Raw genomic sequence first — 17,462 nt, 5'->3', positions numbered from 1 at the left:
TTTCTATGTGCAGTTCTTAATTATCCAGTAAAATTGTGAAAGATGTTTACTAAAGGTAGCCATTTTTACTCTATCACAATTAATGTTAAATCTTTCAAAGTAGTTAGATGCAAAGGCTAATTGTTCCTTGAGACCACTCCTGGATTGTGATTTTTAAAAAGTGAATTATCAACATATGGAAAGCTATTTCTTGATCTTATAACAGGAGTACTGGTATAACAGGTGTAACATCCATCTTCAGGTAAGATTAGATGTACCTTCACAAGACAGGCAACTACTATATGATCCCATGTAATGCTACATAATGAAGCTGACTCCTTTTCTGGTTCTGAAATTTTAGAGAGAATGAAAATGATGAATATGTTTATGTCATGTAGGTTGGCCCTTAGCAAATTCCAGTTCACAGAGCCCGTGGCTAATAGACATTTAGGAGACTATTGGAAAGGCAAGTCTGGAGTTTAGAAAAAGAAGTTCATATTAAGAAGTAATGGCCTTTGTAGTAGTCTTGGTTTCAGAGAAGATGAAGCCTGAGGAGAGCATACGGTCAGCCCAGGAAGAGAGGACCAAAAAGCTCCCTGTCTACTTCACAGAAATTGGGCATCAGCCCAGTCAGAAATGGGCCTTGGTGTGTGAGGGGAGTAGTGTTTTCCACATCTTATCTCCATAATTTTAGATGCATAAATATGTGCTGAATAAATGAATGAATGAATACCCTTTAAACTTCCCCTTGCTTCCTGATGGATGTTTTGGGGTTGATTTTCAACACTTTCATGTTTTTCTCATTTCTTATTATATTATTCTTTTCCTCAATCCCTTAATTTATCTATTAAAGGATGGTATCATTTTCCATTAGACTGAAAACATTCGTTATTTAGGTTACTCCAGACTTGGGCTTATTTTTGACCTAAAACAAAACAAAACTTCTCATCTGAAAATTTGGAAGTGTCTACATAAATAGTGCTACAGACATGTACATACTTTTTTTTCTTTAATATGCATGGACTAAAGCTTGATTCTTCTAGAGTAAGTGAGAATATTAGAAGATTATTGTCTTCACTGGGGAAATATTTTTTTGTACTGTCAGAAATACTCTGGGAATTATTTTTATAACAGTTTTATTGACATAATTTGTATACTATCCAATGCATCCATTTAAGGTATACAATTCAGTGTTTATCAATGTACTCAGAGAATTGTACAATCATCACAATCCATTTTAGAACATTTTCATCACCCCCTTAAAGAAACCCCGAACCCATTAACAGTTACTCCCTATTTCTTCTCTCATCTCCAAACCCTAGACAACCACTAATCTACTTTCTGTCTTTATTGACTTGCCGATTCTGTATGATTTATATAAATGGAAGCAGACAACATGTAACATTTTGTGTCTAGCTTCTTTAACTTGGCATGATCTTTTTAGGTTTATCTAAATTGTAGCATGTAGCAGAATTTTGTTCATTTTTATGATTGGGTGATATTCTTTATTTGAATAGATTGCAATTAGTTTATCTTTCTGTCAGTTGATGGGCATTGGGTTATTTTCACTTGTTGGCTATTATCAGTAATGTTGCTAGGAAAGTCCATGTACAAGTACTGGAGCATATGTTAAAGAAATAATTTTGTCATTTCAGTCATTGTAATAGAAGACAATATAGGATCAGATAGGACAAGCAGTGCATATCAGGAAGTGAAAAATAGGCCATCAAGATTAATTTATTTGGAGAATTCAAAGCAAATTCTAACTGCATATGAGGGACACAAGATAGGTCACAAAAATCATAGAATTGTGTTTCTCTTGGGGACTATTATATCTTTTGTCCTAAGCAAATGTTGTTTTATATTTTGCTGTATTTATCTAAAAATTGAAACGCATTTCTTCAACAACTCTATCACTGGTGACAAAATTCTTCTACTTCTAAAACCCCTCTAATCTTCATTTCCCTTTAAAATGATAAAAACTATTCACTGCCATTTTGTCTTGGATTTTTTTCTATCTGCTTTGTTTCCATTTATAGTGGTTAGAATTTTCATGAACTCATCTCTTCGGGTGTTTAACTTTTGAATAATATATTTATTCTGTAGATATTAATTTGTTAGTTCTTGATTAAGAATGTGTGAAAATATCTCAATCATTAAAGATAAACGAAAGCCAATTAGTATTTTCTGGATCTGTCTCTTAAAAGTCAAGCAACATATTAGTTGATATATCAATTCCATATCCAGAAAACTGGGCACATCTAGATACATTACCCCTGTAGACTTGATCCAAACATCATAATTGGAGCCGTAAATTATGGACATAATTATGGACATAATTTGACAGTTTTGTCACATGCCTGGCAAATTTAAGAAAACCTAAGGAATTATCATCCTATTAATTTTACCTTAGTGCTTTCACTCTGTCCAGATGCTGACTTATAATAAACTTCATTATATCACAGATAGTGGACTATATACATTTATTCTCAAATTCTGGGGTTGATATAATCTTTTGGGGGGCCTAAAACTCGATTATATATGAAGAGAGTAAGTATTAAGTGATGAATGAGTTTTCTAAGCACTCTGTTTTCTGTCAAACTCAGTAAGTTTTCATATATTGCTTTCACTTCAGATAATCAAAGTGTTTTCTTTTGATGGAAAGTTTTTAGCATCCCCTAAGCTTTCAAGTCTATAAAATACAGAATACAGGGAGGAAGAAGTAAAAATAATAACAATAACCAGAAATTATTGAACACTTACTATAGGCTGCACATGGTTCTAAGACAGTTTTATGCATATGATATAGACTATTGCATTAATATTCAAAATGGTATTAGTGCTTGAAGTAAGTTATCCAGCCTCAGCAAGTGACAAAGCCAAGGCATGAATCAAGGACTTTCTGATTCCCAAACTGTGCTTTCAAACCCTTCTCAGCCATGGGTAGGCAAAAAAACAAACCAAACTCACTGTCATCGAGTCAGTGCTAGCAACTCCCTGTGGGTTTCCGAGACTGTAACTGTTACAGGCTAAAAAGCCCAGTCTTTCTCTCACGGAGCTGCTGGTGATTTCAAACTGCCAACCATGTGCCCAGCACATAACCACTACACCACCAGGACTCCTAAAGGCAGCAGAAAAAGACAGTGTATTGGTTTGGGGGAGGGGGGCTTGCGGGAGGGTGTGTTGTTGTTAAATCAAATATTCAACCTTTCTCCTGATCCAACAAACCTTTAAAAATATAAAAAGTTAAGATAACGCTTTTCAAATGTAGAAATTGCTGAAAGAAGTGACACAGTACTGTAAAAGTCCAGTGAAGGTTAAAGATGCAAATGGTGAATGCTGAACAATTTCAGTAGGCACAGTTGGAATTAAGAACACTGATCGCTTGAATGAGAAAGCATGCCAAGAGAAAAAGACGAGAAATCCGAGCAGGAGAGGGAGTGAAATGAGGAAGGTCCTATAGTTGTTTTTTTCTCTCACTGTTTTGCTTAAGGCAGATGTAAAATATGCATTCTCTTACTTTCCACCCAGTGAGTTTCTCCGTAATCCAAACTGTTAATGCCAGGATACACTAATATCTTTTACCACCGAATGTAGAGGTACTTTTGACAATTTGTTTGATAACAATTTACCACATAGCTTTAAATATATTTAGTGCAATTAAAAAGATTCTGTGCAATTTCTATTTTTTAATCATGCTTGCAGAGTTTATATATGTGTGTGTGTGTGTGTGTGTGTGTGTGTGTTTTAAGCAGAAATGGCTCATTTTGCTAGATGTATGCTGGCCAGAAGAGTTCTATAGGCTTGACTGTTAGGCTGACTCTCTATGGGTGAATCAGATGTAGCTGCTTTTAATATGTCAGGAGGGTACATTTGGATTTCTGCAGGCCTGTTCTTTTTAGATGCACACCTTTGATACAGGCCTCACTATATGTAATAGACCTTATATCTGTGCAGGTGCCTTGGTGTCACTTTTACTATATAAACCTGTGTGAAGAAGGCATTGGTCACTGGGAAGTGACCTTTAGTTTTTTATTTCAGAATTCCCCTTATACTACTATGTCATTCCTTTTAAAGTGTAGGTTATATACCTTAAAATCGCTTGACCTCTGTAAATTAGAACGTATACAATGATCACAGTAATGTTCTTTATCATAAATTATTGTTCGGGGCCCAAGTTGCTTTCATGTTTTCAGTGGTGGGCTTCAGGCATCAAGGCTTGCCAGCTTGACCCACAGCTCATGTGTGTTGGTTGGAAAACATTTTTAGAAAGGAATTTGTATCTGGAAAACCAAATTTATATACACGATGACATAAAGTTAATCCTATCTACGTAGTTGCAGAACAGACAGATGTTTCAACTGTAGAGAATAAGAGATGGATCTTAGATGGAAGGCTTATAAGATGAGTGGCTGTGGGGAGGAATGATAGTGACAGTAGCCTTGTGCAATGAATTTTAATGAATGTTCTTTAGGGAGCTACCAGAGAAATGTAATTTACAAGATAATCAAGAATGTAAACTGATTCTCCATGGAGCCATCATCTGATCACTGACATATCTGTGTTGAAATGATTCCGTGACTACCTTCTAACAATTACAGAAGCAATAGGGTGAGATGTACACACATAACTTTCAGAAACGTAAAATATATACCAGTCCATATCAAATTGACAACTGACAGTTAAAATGACCAACTTGTGAACTTGAGAGTTAAGCATTAAAACTACTCACCTTGAGACAGTGGTGACCTTGCTGACCATTTCTGGGAAAAAAACCTAAATAACATCTTCACAAAAATCTACTATTATGATATACTCACCCGGAGAAGCACATCTTTGAAAGAAAAATTCAAAGAACTACCCTAACTGCTACAAGAGGCTATAGTTTATACCCATTCTTGAACCTAACTGACAGAGCTCGAGGGTGAGGAGTGCATGTGGAAAAGGAGCATCCATTGATCTCAGCCTTGAACCCAGGAACAGGCTTTGCCTTCCTACTGCCTGGTGATAAAATATCTCCATGTCTTCAGTGAACGAACTGCACAGTAGCAATATCAGATCTAGCTGGAAACCACCCTGAAAAGATCCATTGAAAAAGTGACTCCCACCTAACAATTGTAAGGATGGTGCACAATTGAGCAGTGATTTCGTTCTGTTGTACATGGGATCACTATGAGTCCAAATTCACTGGAGAGTACGTAACACCACCACCGCAGCTACCTGAGTGGTAAATAGGAACACCCACAAAGCCACTGGACAGAGAGAAATGAATTCATAAGTCGAGACAAATACAAAGAAAACACTCACAAAAATATAGTAGACAATGCACACATGTTCTTTTCAAAATGTGTTTTTAAATCAAATTCAAACATCTTAAAGAAGAAAGATAGCCCCTCAAATGTTAGCAATCAAAAGATGAATGAAGTATGAGTGAAAAGAAAATGAGGATACTACAATGAAGATTGTTTTAAAGTATATTTATGATGCTCAAAGACATGAATAACTAAATTCTAAAACACTAACAGACTGAAATGGTAAAGGAGCAGATGGATATGGAAAAAAATCCATCCTTAGATCTGAACACTGTAGTTATTAAAATTTCAACTTGGCAAGATGAACTCCAGACTGGCCCTTATTAGAGAAGGGAAGGACATTCAACAATGATGAGGAGCGCTTACAGACACAGCACTAAGAGAAAAGGGTAAGAAATCTAAATGCTCAATTTAAGAAAGGAGGAAAATTGACCATAAAGTTTCTAAAATATACTTCATGAGGGTTTTAGAGGTAGAGAATGGGAGGGAATGGCAGACAAATAATAGTATAATTGCTGAGAATCTTCCAGACTTGAAGGCTATGATCCTATAAAATAAAAATTTTTAAATGATTTCCCAAGAGAAATCTCAAATATCTGGGAAGCAAGAAAGGCCAACACAGCAATTGTTATTCTTTACAGCTGAGCTTTGAGAAGTCTTGGCTCATCAAAATGAACCTTTTCTGTTTTGCACTACAAAACACAAAAATAGAAATTGAAGGTGTTGAACATACTGTTTTGGAGAACTCAACCCAAAAGATCAAAGTACCCAAATAGATCATGCTAGGGCTGCTAACTTCAAGGCTAGCAGTTTGAAACCGCTAGCCGCTCCTCGGGAGAAGGACATGGCTTTCTATTCCCATAAAGAGTTAGTCTTGGAAACCCACAGGGCCGGTGTTACCCATCCCGTAGGGTTGCGATGAGTCAGAATAGGCTTGCTGAGTAGAGAGTAGACAGTGACGAGTTTCCTCTCAGGACATTTAGGATAAACCTTTGGGAAGACAGTAAGTAATTGCTTCCCAGTTGTACTCTCCTAAAGTCCATGTCCAAAAGCCATGATTTCAAAGGGACCATCAAGGATGACCCAATCTGGTGGAAGGACACATCTTGGCTGTGACCTCTAAATGAAAGCACGGGGTCTTTGGAACATTGCTTTTAGCTTATGTGAATCGGAATCCCCTCGATGGTAGTGAGTCTGATCTCTGACAAGGCGAAACTAGGAGGTATTTCTTATCAAAGGAAACTTTGTGAATTCTCAATGCGGTATCATCTTCACAGAAATGTAGCTGATTGCCGGTTAAGTGGGCAGAAATTGTATTGAATTACAGGGGATGACATAGCTCCACACAAGGAAGACTGGTGTGCACAGTCTGGTTGAGGGTAAACTTACTTTGCTAAATATCTTCCAATCACTGCTTTGTCAGAGCAAATTGATAAGGAAACAAACTGCACATACAATTATCCTTGAAGATTGATACCAGGTCCAACTGTTATCAATACAGGGAGGAAATTCCATTCAGTACAGATAAGGGACGATTCCATCCCTGTAGGTAAAAAGAATCATACATTAATTTCCTGCATTACTTTAAACACCTTCCTAGAAAGCTTGTCAAAGTTAGGTGTAAGGTAGAGTTACAAAAACCAGAGTAGATCTTGCTTGGATTTCTGCTTCAAGGGGGAGAGCCAGTGGATGAGAACTGACCATTTTGGAAGACATATCACCCACTGAACACAATTTTTTTCAGGGGTGGAACAAGAGAAGCTTTTTTCCTAATAGGAAATGTGGTCACGAGTTTATCTTATTTACTTCATTATTCTGGACAAAGGGAAACTCTTCTTTCATAGATAGAAATCACTCACATTCCTGAGTAGGAAATTCTCTTATCTGATGAAATATAGTTTGTGAACAAAAGAAATGCGTTGCTTTATTTGGGTTTTTCTCATAAATGGAAGAAAAGGTGTAAAGAGTTTTCATCAGTAACTGAGTATCAAGTATTGTAACTGTCCTGGACTGAAATTGTCGTCCTAGAAAATCTCGCAGCATTTGGCCCTGTTATATGCACTACGACTGTTTCTGTTCCTTTTGACACCAACACATGGAATCCAGTGAAAGTGGAGTCTCATATAAATATTTCAGCAAAAGAAAATTCATGGGAGTAAGACATTTTAAAAAAGAAAATGGCGTGCTGCATTATAAAAGAACCTATCAAGAGCAATTGCATTCCACCAATGAATCTAACGACATAGGTCCAAACTATAATATCAAGCAAAGTAAGACAGTTAAAAGGAGAAACTTTCAAATCCATAATTCTATTTTAACACTCCTCTAACCAAAATTGATAGCTTCAAAGGAAAAAATTAACAAGGCAATGGGCAGTTTGAGGAAAAAATTAACTAGCACAATCTAAGTATGTCTTTAGAGCCTTCGCCTTTCAAATTAGTACAAACTCATTTTTCTCAAGTATTTGTGTACATTGACAGAAAGTGACTATGAACTAGTTGCAAAAAGAAATATTGAACAATTTCTCTACGTATCAATATTTTACAGATGTTCTCTGACTAAAATGCCATTAAATTAGAAATATACACTAAACAGATTAAGTAGACAAAATATTTAAATGGTGCTGACTCACAGAGACTCCCTGCATCCCTGCCCTCCCCGACCCCCCAAGTGGGTTTCCAAGACTGTAACTGTTTATGGGAGTAGAAAGTCCAGTCTTTGTCCTGCGGAGCTGCTGGTGGTTTCAAACTAGCAACCATGCAGATTACAGCCTAACGTGTAACCACTAAACCACCAGGACTCTGCTATCTATGGGGAAGGGATGTACAATTAGTTACTACCTTCACACCAAGCACAAAAATAGATTCTGAGTGCATCCAAGCTCTAAATGTTAAAAATAGGATTTGAACCACTAAAATGTAGGCATATGGATGATTTCCCTTAAACAAGATATAATTTCATGAAAATGTGAAAGATTGCACTGAAATGTAAAATTTCAATACAACACACTACCACAAAGTTAAGGATGACATGCAGTAAGAATAGAAGTTAATATTTACCACCGAATAACTGGCAAAGAACAAGTATCTAGGATATAACCATGACTTTCAATGTAATCAGAAAAAGGACAGTCCATTGGGGAACTGGGCAAAAGTATTAAGAAAAGCCAATTAGCTTATAAAGAAATTTAACCTCACCCATAATCAGGGGACTGCTAAGTAGAATACACGCATCAGATTGATTCTCATACATTACCCGTGACAGTAAATTGTTAAAAACCACTAAGAAGAGCAATTTGGGAACAGATAGCACTGGTGAAGATGTTGCTAGGACCCAGCAATTCCACATCTAGATATATTAATCAGGTATCCAAGGCAACAAATAAAAAGGCAGCTCATCACATCATTTTATATAATAGTGCAAAGTTGTGAAAATCAAAATGTCCAATCATAGTAGAATGTTGTTGGCATATTCAAGCGTAATAATACCTTACAGAGCTTAACATCATGAACTATTTGTTGTGTATAAACATGGATAAATCTCCAAACAATATTGAAGGCAAAAGCAACTCTTAGACTAGTATGTACACACTGAAGCATAAAGTTCTTAAATGTCAAGTTTAAGAGCATGCAAAATAATGCTATGAGATTGAATTACATGAAATGACCTTCCTTTTTTTTTTTTTTTTTGGTAAAACCAGTCAAGTGTCAGCATCTTTATTAAGTTCAACCTAATGTTGGTAGTATATTCATGGTTATGTTGGACTGGATATTCAATATGGCATTATCTCCTTGGGGACCCTGGTGAGGAGGGAGTAAATCATTGAAAAGGGTACCTGTGGGTACTTTCAACTTTAGCTGTTACATTTTATTCCTCCAAAATATGTTGATGCAGAGTAGTAGATTCATGAGTATATACTTACCATATTCTTATACATTTCCCTTGAAAAATGTTTGATGGCATTTTAAGCAAACGAAAACATTGCTAGAGGTATAAACTTTTTAATTCCATGACAGAGTCGTATTTACTAAAGGAGCCAATTCTTTGCTGTATACTTATCAGAACACCAGGCTTGTAGTATAACATAAAACATTGAAAAGCAGCTCGCGTCACACACCAGGCAAATGCTTCCACTTTTCTTTTGTTCTTTTAGCATTGGTGAGAATGTCATCATAAAAATCACTCATTAAGTGCCTCTCTCTTGCTTGCTGTTGTGTTTGGTGGTGGTCAGATACATCTATCTTCCATGTTCGATGAAATCTGATAAACGGCATTCAAGTCACTTTCTCCCCCTCCCCCCATTTTTTTCTTTGATACCAATGCAAACAGGAACCTGCAAGCAGAATATGATCGTCTGAAACAGCAGCATGAACATAAAGGCCTGTCCCCACTGCCATCCCCTCCTGAAATGATGCCCACTTCACCACAAAGCCCCCGGGATGCGGAGCTCATTGCTGAGGCCAAACTTCTGCGCCAGCACAAAGGCCGTCTGGAAGCCAGGATGCAAATCCTGGAGGATCACAATAAACAACTGGAGTCCCAGCTCCATAGACTCAGACAGCTGCTGGAACAAGTGAGGCCCCAATCTCTCTAACCGAGCCCCTTGCTCAGAACTCATGGCCCTCTAGAACAAAAGTCCAATGGAGACTCCGAGCCTCGTGCTAAGTGCAGCCAGCATCAGTGGGTTGAATCTTTGCTCTGTGCCTAGCAGAGTGCTTGCAGCGTAGCAAGGGATAGCAAGAGAGGAAGAAAAACGATTGTGCCCTTTCATATTTCTTCAGTACTGTTTCTGTCAAACATGTTTTGTTTCACCAATTGGAATCACTTATGGAAAAAAGTTGCTCATGAGGGTCTGCTAGTGTGAATTTGATCTCTTGAACTAGAACTCTCGTTTCTGATTGAGAAAGGTCCAAATTGTAGAGTCAAGAGTGCTTATCATAGTTTATGTGTGTGTGTTTGAGTGTTTACTATGAAAAATAATTCTGTTTTCTTTTGGATGCCTTAGCCCCAGGCAGAGGCCAAGGTGAATGGTACAACGGTGTCCTCTCCTTCTACTTCTCTACAGAGGTCAGACAGCAGCCAGCCTATGCTGCTTCGGGTGGTTGGCAGTCAAACTTCAGAGTCCATGGGTAAGTAACTTAGCTACACCTAGATTTTAATGTCCTTAAGATTCGGAAATGGTAAAATATTTGCTCTCAGTTCCGCATCATCAACAATGGGTCTAATACCAGTTGTGGACAAAGCAAGGTCATAAATGCCTTAGGGAGTACCAAAAAAGTGATATATCCTACCCATCAAAGAGCCAGTCATTCAACGATTCAAAATAAGGCAGAGCGGTGTTCAAGTTTTATTCATGGTAGAGCCCAGAGAGGACTTTGTGATAAATTGTTATTTGTGAAGGACTGCAGAGGGTGGATGGAAGTAAGGATCAAGTAGACTTGAAAGAAGAATCTGCAAACACAAAGGTGTTAAGATGAGAAGCTCATGCTCAGGGTGGGCAACAGCTTAGAGTCTAATTTACCAAAAGGAGAAGATACAAACAAGAGGTGGAGGAAAATCAGGTTACAGAGGAAGATCTGATTACACTATCATGAGCTGAATGTTGAACAGAGATGTTTGAGTCATTTGGGTAGGTGTCGATGAAGGGGGCCATTGCAAGTCACACATCAGATGAGAACTAGCTGCGGAGGGGGCCGGGGACTTTCTTAAAAGATGTATTCTGGCATCTGTGCCTGCCCCAAAGGAGAACTTATGTAGGTAGAAAGATCAGGCATTTCAAAAGGTTAAAATATGTACTTTCTGAGGACCTTCGCGTTAGGGTAGTGAGTCGTGGGCTAGGAAGAAATGGCTGTGAGATTATTATATCAATATAGTGTACTCAAGCCTTGGGTGAGTAAGGGTTGGATTATGTGAGCAAAGGAAATGAGAGGAGAGGATAGAGTTAAAAGAAGCTAGTGATAGTTTCCTGGTGTGTGTGCTGTGTTTGAAAAAATTGGTAGATGTTTCATGCCCAGCAGAAAGAAAAAGATACAGGCCTGCGATTGGTGTCAGAGGACAAGCTAGAGAAATTTGAAGTGAATGCCCTAGAATTGATAACTGAAGAAGGTGAAAAATAATATAACAAAGGCTCTTAGACATAGAACCTTGGGGAACACCTCCATACGGCTGAGCAGTAAAGGAATCGAGGAGTAGGAAGAGGTGGAGGGCAAATCCAATGCTGAAGATGTTGCGAGGAAAATGTAAACAAATTCCAACTCATTAGATCACCGTAAATGCTCTCATTGTCCACTTGTGAGAAATCAGGTTCGGCCAAAAGAAGGGAAATCGGTGACAGAGCTTGCTTCCCACGCCAGGGTTTTCTCTTGCTGTCTTTTTAATAAAGTGAAAGACCATGTAATCTTTAAAGTGAGTGAAGGCCCTGTTACCAAAGAAGAATAAGGGCATAACTAAACACGAGATGAATTTCTGTGAGTTAACAGTCAACATAGTTTAAAGCAACCTTTGAGCAGTGTTTTATCTCTAGGACTCAGTTCCAAGAAGGCAGGAGGAATTGGTGAGGCATAAATGATTTTTAAAAAGGTCAAATTTAGTAAGGCATTCTACATACAATGGTAATGACGCCATTGTTAAACTGTTCACGAAAGGGGCTGCCCTTTCTGCTCACTGGTTGTTCCTGATGTGTTAGCGAAGCAATAGAAGGTTTTACAAAGGTCACAAAAACCTGCTCTAGCCTCTTCATTTCCCCTTCTCTTTTTGAGGCTCAGCATGAGTCAGCTCCACATCTATCCTTCCTTTTCCCTGGGTCCTAACCTGGTTATGCTTGGCCCTAGCAATTTGACCTCACAGACAGGAAAAAGCACTGGAAGGAAACGAGCTCAGAACACTTGATTCCTCACACAAAAAGGCTAATGACCTGGTACCATGGTGTGTTGAGGAGTTAATATTCTGTTTAAACTTTTTCATGAAAGTTGAATAAAAAGCAGCAAATTGCTTAAAAGAATTCATGGAAGCAAGGGTACAGTTCAAAGATGCAAGTGAGTTGTATGGTAGGAGATTCGGGCTGGAAAAATTTTAAATTGGACATCATGGAAGTTATTTATATATATATACACACATATAATTTGGGGGGGGGGCTCTTACAACTCTTGTTACAATCCATACATCAATTGTATCCAACATATTAGTACGTATATTTCATCATTAGTTTCTAGACAGTAACTTTCCATTGGGATCCGCTTCTCTCCGCCCCCCTCCCCAAACCCTCCTGGTCCCTTGATAGATTGTAGATTGTTCATTATTTTCAAATCTCACACCCACCAACTGCTGTCTCCCTTTCCCTCTGGTTTCTGTTCTTCCCCCTGGATGGATGTTTGTGGTTAGGTGCCATGCATTGTAATCGGTGCCCACCTCCCTCCCCACCTCTGCCCTGCTTCCCCTTAACATTTTGGCATCTCTATTCCCATTCAGGTTCCTGGGTCCTGTGTGTTGTGAGTCTTATCTCTTGCCTGTACCTATGTACATGCTCCCGTCTAGTCTAGATTGGGAAGCGGCACTGGGGTTATGATAGCGGGGGTGAGGAGGCCTCAAGGGATCAGAGGTATATTGCGTGACCCATTAGTGCTCTACTGCACCCTGGTTGATTCATCCCCTCCCTGGGAAATAAAATATTTTTAAGTGATGCCTACAACTCAAGTATAGCCAACTGGTGAGCTGGTCAGGACAGTACATGGAGCTCATTGAGGGCGAGGGGCACAGGCTATGGGCTTGAGAAGGCCTGGGGTGTCCGGCTCATCGGCGGGATGATAAGTCCCCCTCTCGTGATAAGGATGGGACTGCATAAAGATGTTGAGCAAGGTGGATAAAGGTTCTGGGGAGAAATACCTTTCTGTGAAGAATTTGGAGAGGTGGGCAAAATTCACATCATATCCTCCAGAGAAGTTAAACCTCCTGGAAAAGCCAGCTTTCCAGCCTTTGGAAAAGAAAGAGGATATGTCCAGGGCTGGTTTCCTATACCTCATTGATTTAGGGCAATCTCTGTATCAGATTCTCTTTCTCCACATGAGATCAGAATATAGCTAATGGGCTGTTTAGACGGTCAGTGCTAGTGCAGTATATGAAAAAATATTATATAGCTTCGAAAAATCTATGAATTCTCAAAATAACTGAGCTTTAGTGCCACTGTTGTTATTTCTACTCCAGGGTTTTCACTCTCGCGCTCTTTTTTTGAAGTAAGTAAAGCATGTGAAACTAAGTCGCATATTTTCGCAGGGAGATTCAGAGCCCTGGGTGCTTAGAAGCATTCATTATTTAGGCCTGTCAACACTGGTGAAGAGGCAGCATGCCTATTAAAGCACCCAAATTAAAGTACACAGCACACTGTGGTCCTGATGGTTTGTGGAGCCGAGGAACAGAGACAGAACTGAAGAGAAGGGCTTGATTCCAATTCCTGAGTTTAGCTAAGCAACAGCTCGCCAATATAAAATGGACAAAGCTAGGTGGTGAAGTTCGTTTTCTGAGAGAAAAGATCGAATTCAAGGGTGATTTTCTTTCTTCCTTCTCCCCTCCCCCAACTGCATAAGCCCACTCCATTTTATTAAAACACCCATTGTCTTCTGGAGGCACACACATGGTGTTTACATCGATGCTGTGTGTGTGTGTCTGTACTTTGAAGGTTTGAGGTGCAATAAGGGTGAGATTTGCTGAACTATATTCTGGAGAGGGATTGGTTTCTTGATAACAATTCCAGTGGTTTTTTTTCTTTTTTTTAAACGAAATATAGCCTAAGTCATGCTTTGTGATCTGGCTGAAGGATCGCAAGAATTCCTCCAGTCATGTGTGTTCTAGATGTTTCTTTATTCGGACTGTGTCTCCATAAAGCAAACATTCTATTAGAAGAGACAGGCAACAAACACATATATTTCTGAATGGCGCTTATCATCTTTTGTCTTTCATGAGTTGTACACCCAGGAGTCTACAGCTTCCTGACAACAATGTATATTTAATGACTTCTTCCACACCTTCTACCCTAAGCCCACCCCCCCAAAAAAAACCCCATAAATCGATTGCCATTGCGTCCCATTCTGACTCAGCAATTCTACAGAAGAGACTAGAACTGCCCTGGAGGGTTTCCAAGCCTCTGACCTTGACACAAGTCGACCTTTCAGGTCTTTGCCCCCACTGAGCAGCTGCTAGGTTCCTTCTTGTTAGCAGCATAGGATTTTAACCATTGTGTCACTGGGCTGTACCTTACCCAGTCACCCTTTGTTTAAAGCCATTTCTAGTTTACAGTATTTACTTACTTCATGTGACCATCCATTTAGAGCTATAAATGTGTCTTCGTACATCTTGTATATGATACATAATAAGGTGTGGATCTGCTTTGTTTTGCTTTCTGTTCCACTGACCCATTCAATGGTTATGTCTGACAGAATGACCCTTCACCCGTGAGCCTTTCTAAAGGTCAGGGATATTCTCCAACTATAATCATAATAGGATTATTATGCACAGGAAATGAACACAGATATAGTACTAGCACTTATGTAATAACTCGGTAAAAAAGACTTCATCTGAACCCAATCGTGAGTAAATAAGCAGACCAATCCCACGGACAGAACGTCCTCCAAAGCAGGTGGCCTGCCTCCTCTGAACTGTCAGTGTCAGGAAATATGTACAAAGGCGGGGATGTTTTTAGTCCTACCTTCATTGGATCCTGAGTGAAAAATGCAAAACGCGAAAAAGAACATTATTGGCAGAACTTGGGAAGATTTGAACTTAAATGATATCGTTTCCGCATCTTTCCTGTCACTTTGACGATTTTAACCAGGCGCCACCACCAGCGACAGATTAGCCAGCAAGCCACCTAAGCCTGTGCTTGCTTTCTAATCCATCGTGAACAGTTTCATGCTTCGCCCCCCCTCCCCACACACACACGTCAAAAATTCTAGGCGTGGCTGGCACCTGTCTCTCTCCCAACCCCACAGCACCTTCCCACCTTTCACATTTACTGCCCCTGGCAGGAGCCTTGGTGGTGGAGTGGTTACGAGTTGGGCTTCAATCTGCGTGGCCAGCAGTTGGGAACCACCAGCAGCTCCAAGGGAGGAGGATGGGGCTTTTTGGTCCCGTAAAGGGTGCAGTGGTTCTCAACCTGTGGGTCGCGACCCCTTTGGGGTTGAACAACCCTTTCACAGGGGTCGCCCGATTCATATCAGTAGCAAGACAGTGATGAAGTAGCAACGAAAATAATTTTATGGTTGGGGGGTCACCACAACATGAGGAACTGTATTAAAGGGTTGCGGCATGAGGAAGACCACTGTGTTGCAGACTCAGACACTCACATGAGTCAGCATCAACTTGATGGCTGTGAGAATTGGAGGCTGGAGCCTTGGTGGCCCTTTTGACTGCTAACCACAAGGTCATAGATTCAAACCCACCAGCCACTCCTGGAGAAAACTGGGGCAATCGGCACTTATAATGATTTCCAGTCTCCGAACCCCTCTCTAGGGTCGCTGTGAGTCAGACTCAACTCATTGGCAGGGGGTTACATTTGGGTTTATGGAGAGGGACAAAGTACCCAGTAAGAAAAATAAGCACGGGCTTATTTGTGTTTATTAATCTGCTTAGCATCAATAATACAGTCACCAAGGTCAGACTGTTTTGCTCTTTTCAGCTCAATCAGCTGCTTGTGTGTAAGTGGAAGCCCTCATCATGTACCAACCTGAACAAACAATACAAATAGTCTCCTAATGGATTTCTTTCGCCTTTCCTCTCTCTCCCTTTCCACGCCATCTTCCAGATGCTTCCAGCTCCTCTCCTAGCATTCACATTCCCCTGGATTATTCCTCCTCACCGCCCCTTTAAGCATTCTTATGGCTTCTGTTTGTGTACAGAATAAAGTCCAGGCTCTTTAAGTGTAGCGTTCAAAGTCCACCTTCTTCTCCAACTCAATGTTTATTGCCTTCAAACATTCCCCCTCAGCTCGCCCACACATTTCTGGCTCTCTCACTGCTCTGTGCTTGTCAGTCCTCTTTGGCCTTCAGCGCAAGCATATGCATTCTTCCTTTCCGTTCTTCTCTGCCTTAAATATGGAATCAATGAGGCTTCTTTTAGAGCTCAACCATGCATTCATTATATGGCTCCATAATGCATTCTATCTTTTAATTTGTCTTTTTAAAAATTAAATATGATTTTTTTTCTTCTTCTAGAACTTAAGCTCCCTAAGGGCAGAAGGTAAATCTTATTTGTCTTCTATCCCATTTGAGGACCCTCTAGACAGCAGGCCACCCAGTCAAGGAGAGCTTAGTGGATTAATCTTTTAGAAGTTGCGCACAAGCTATCCTTCTGTAGATACGGAGTAATCCACACACTTAGGAAATGTAGCTACCCCTTTCAGTATTTTTTTCACCACCTTTCCAAAACTGACCAACTTAGAAGCAACATCACCATTGTACAACAGAGCGGATTAAGGAGTTTACCCAGCATGTGTAAAATTGAAAGCATCTAACCCAAATCAAATGCAAAAAAAAGTAATTGAAGCTAATTATTTGGTCTTGGATAAACCAATGGATTATTTTCTTCTGAAGAAACTGGAGAACAGCAGGAGAGACCTAAGTAGCAAGATAATAAGACATCAAGTTGGAAATTGGTTAGCAACATAATAGGCGGTGTAGATTTGTGATCCAAAAGAAAACGTCAGTGGGCTTATTTGTTCACTTACGGTCCCTTTCTTCAGAGAAAATAAGCTTTGCACACATAGCTCCCATTCTTGAGGGGAAACCATTTGCTTAGGTGTCCACACCAGAAGTAAGGAGCCTTCTGTGTATTCTACGTAAGTTGCAGAGGTCCTGGCTAAAATCACTTTTAAAGCAAGGCAACAAGAAGAACATCCCGCCCATCGCAAACCATTGCATTTTTCTCCCTTTAAATTGTGTCACCCACCTCTTTTCAGCTGTGTCTGTTGTATTGACATCGATCAGAGTCCCATTTAATTTTGATTAAATTTCTGACTTTTAAGCATTCATTTAAAAAATATTTTTAAGTCATTTCTTTGGACGCCCCCCTTTTAAAAAATCATTTTATTAGGGGCTCATACAACTCTTATCACAATCCATACATCCATCCATTGTGTCAAGCACATTTGTACATTTCTGGCCATCATCATTCTCAAAGTATTTG

The 17,462-nt window shown here is 39.5% G+C and overlaps 1 protein-coding gene across 4 annotated transcripts in view; it reads left to right on the top strand.

Moving 5' to 3' along the window:
• Positions 1-17,462, top strand: part of DMD (dystrophin) — a 2,430,848-nt gene that overhangs the window by 2,388,530 nt on the left and 24,856 nt on the right. For all 4 annotated transcript variants that reach the window (XM_045298663.1, XM_045298661.1, XM_045298660.1 and 1 more), the window contains 2 exons: positions 9,621-9,864; positions 10,297-10,420. In XM_045298663.1, coding sequence (XP_045154598.1) covers positions 9,621-9,864; positions 10,297-10,420 — 368 coding nt within the window. The remainder of the gene's footprint in view (positions 1-9,620; positions 9,865-10,296; positions 10,421-17,462) is intronic.

The sequence above is a fragment of the Echinops telfairi genome, unplaced genomic scaffold (assembly GCF_000313985.2).
Source record: "Echinops telfairi isolate 266 unplaced genomic scaffold, ASM31398v2 ScPeMD7_7436;HRSCAF=8474, whole genome shotgun sequence".
NCBI lineage: Eukaryota > Metazoa > Chordata > Mammalia > Afrosoricida > Tenrecidae > Echinops > Echinops telfairi.
Note: the sequence above shows the minus strand (reverse complement) of the source record. Positions and strands in the feature narration are given on the sequence as shown.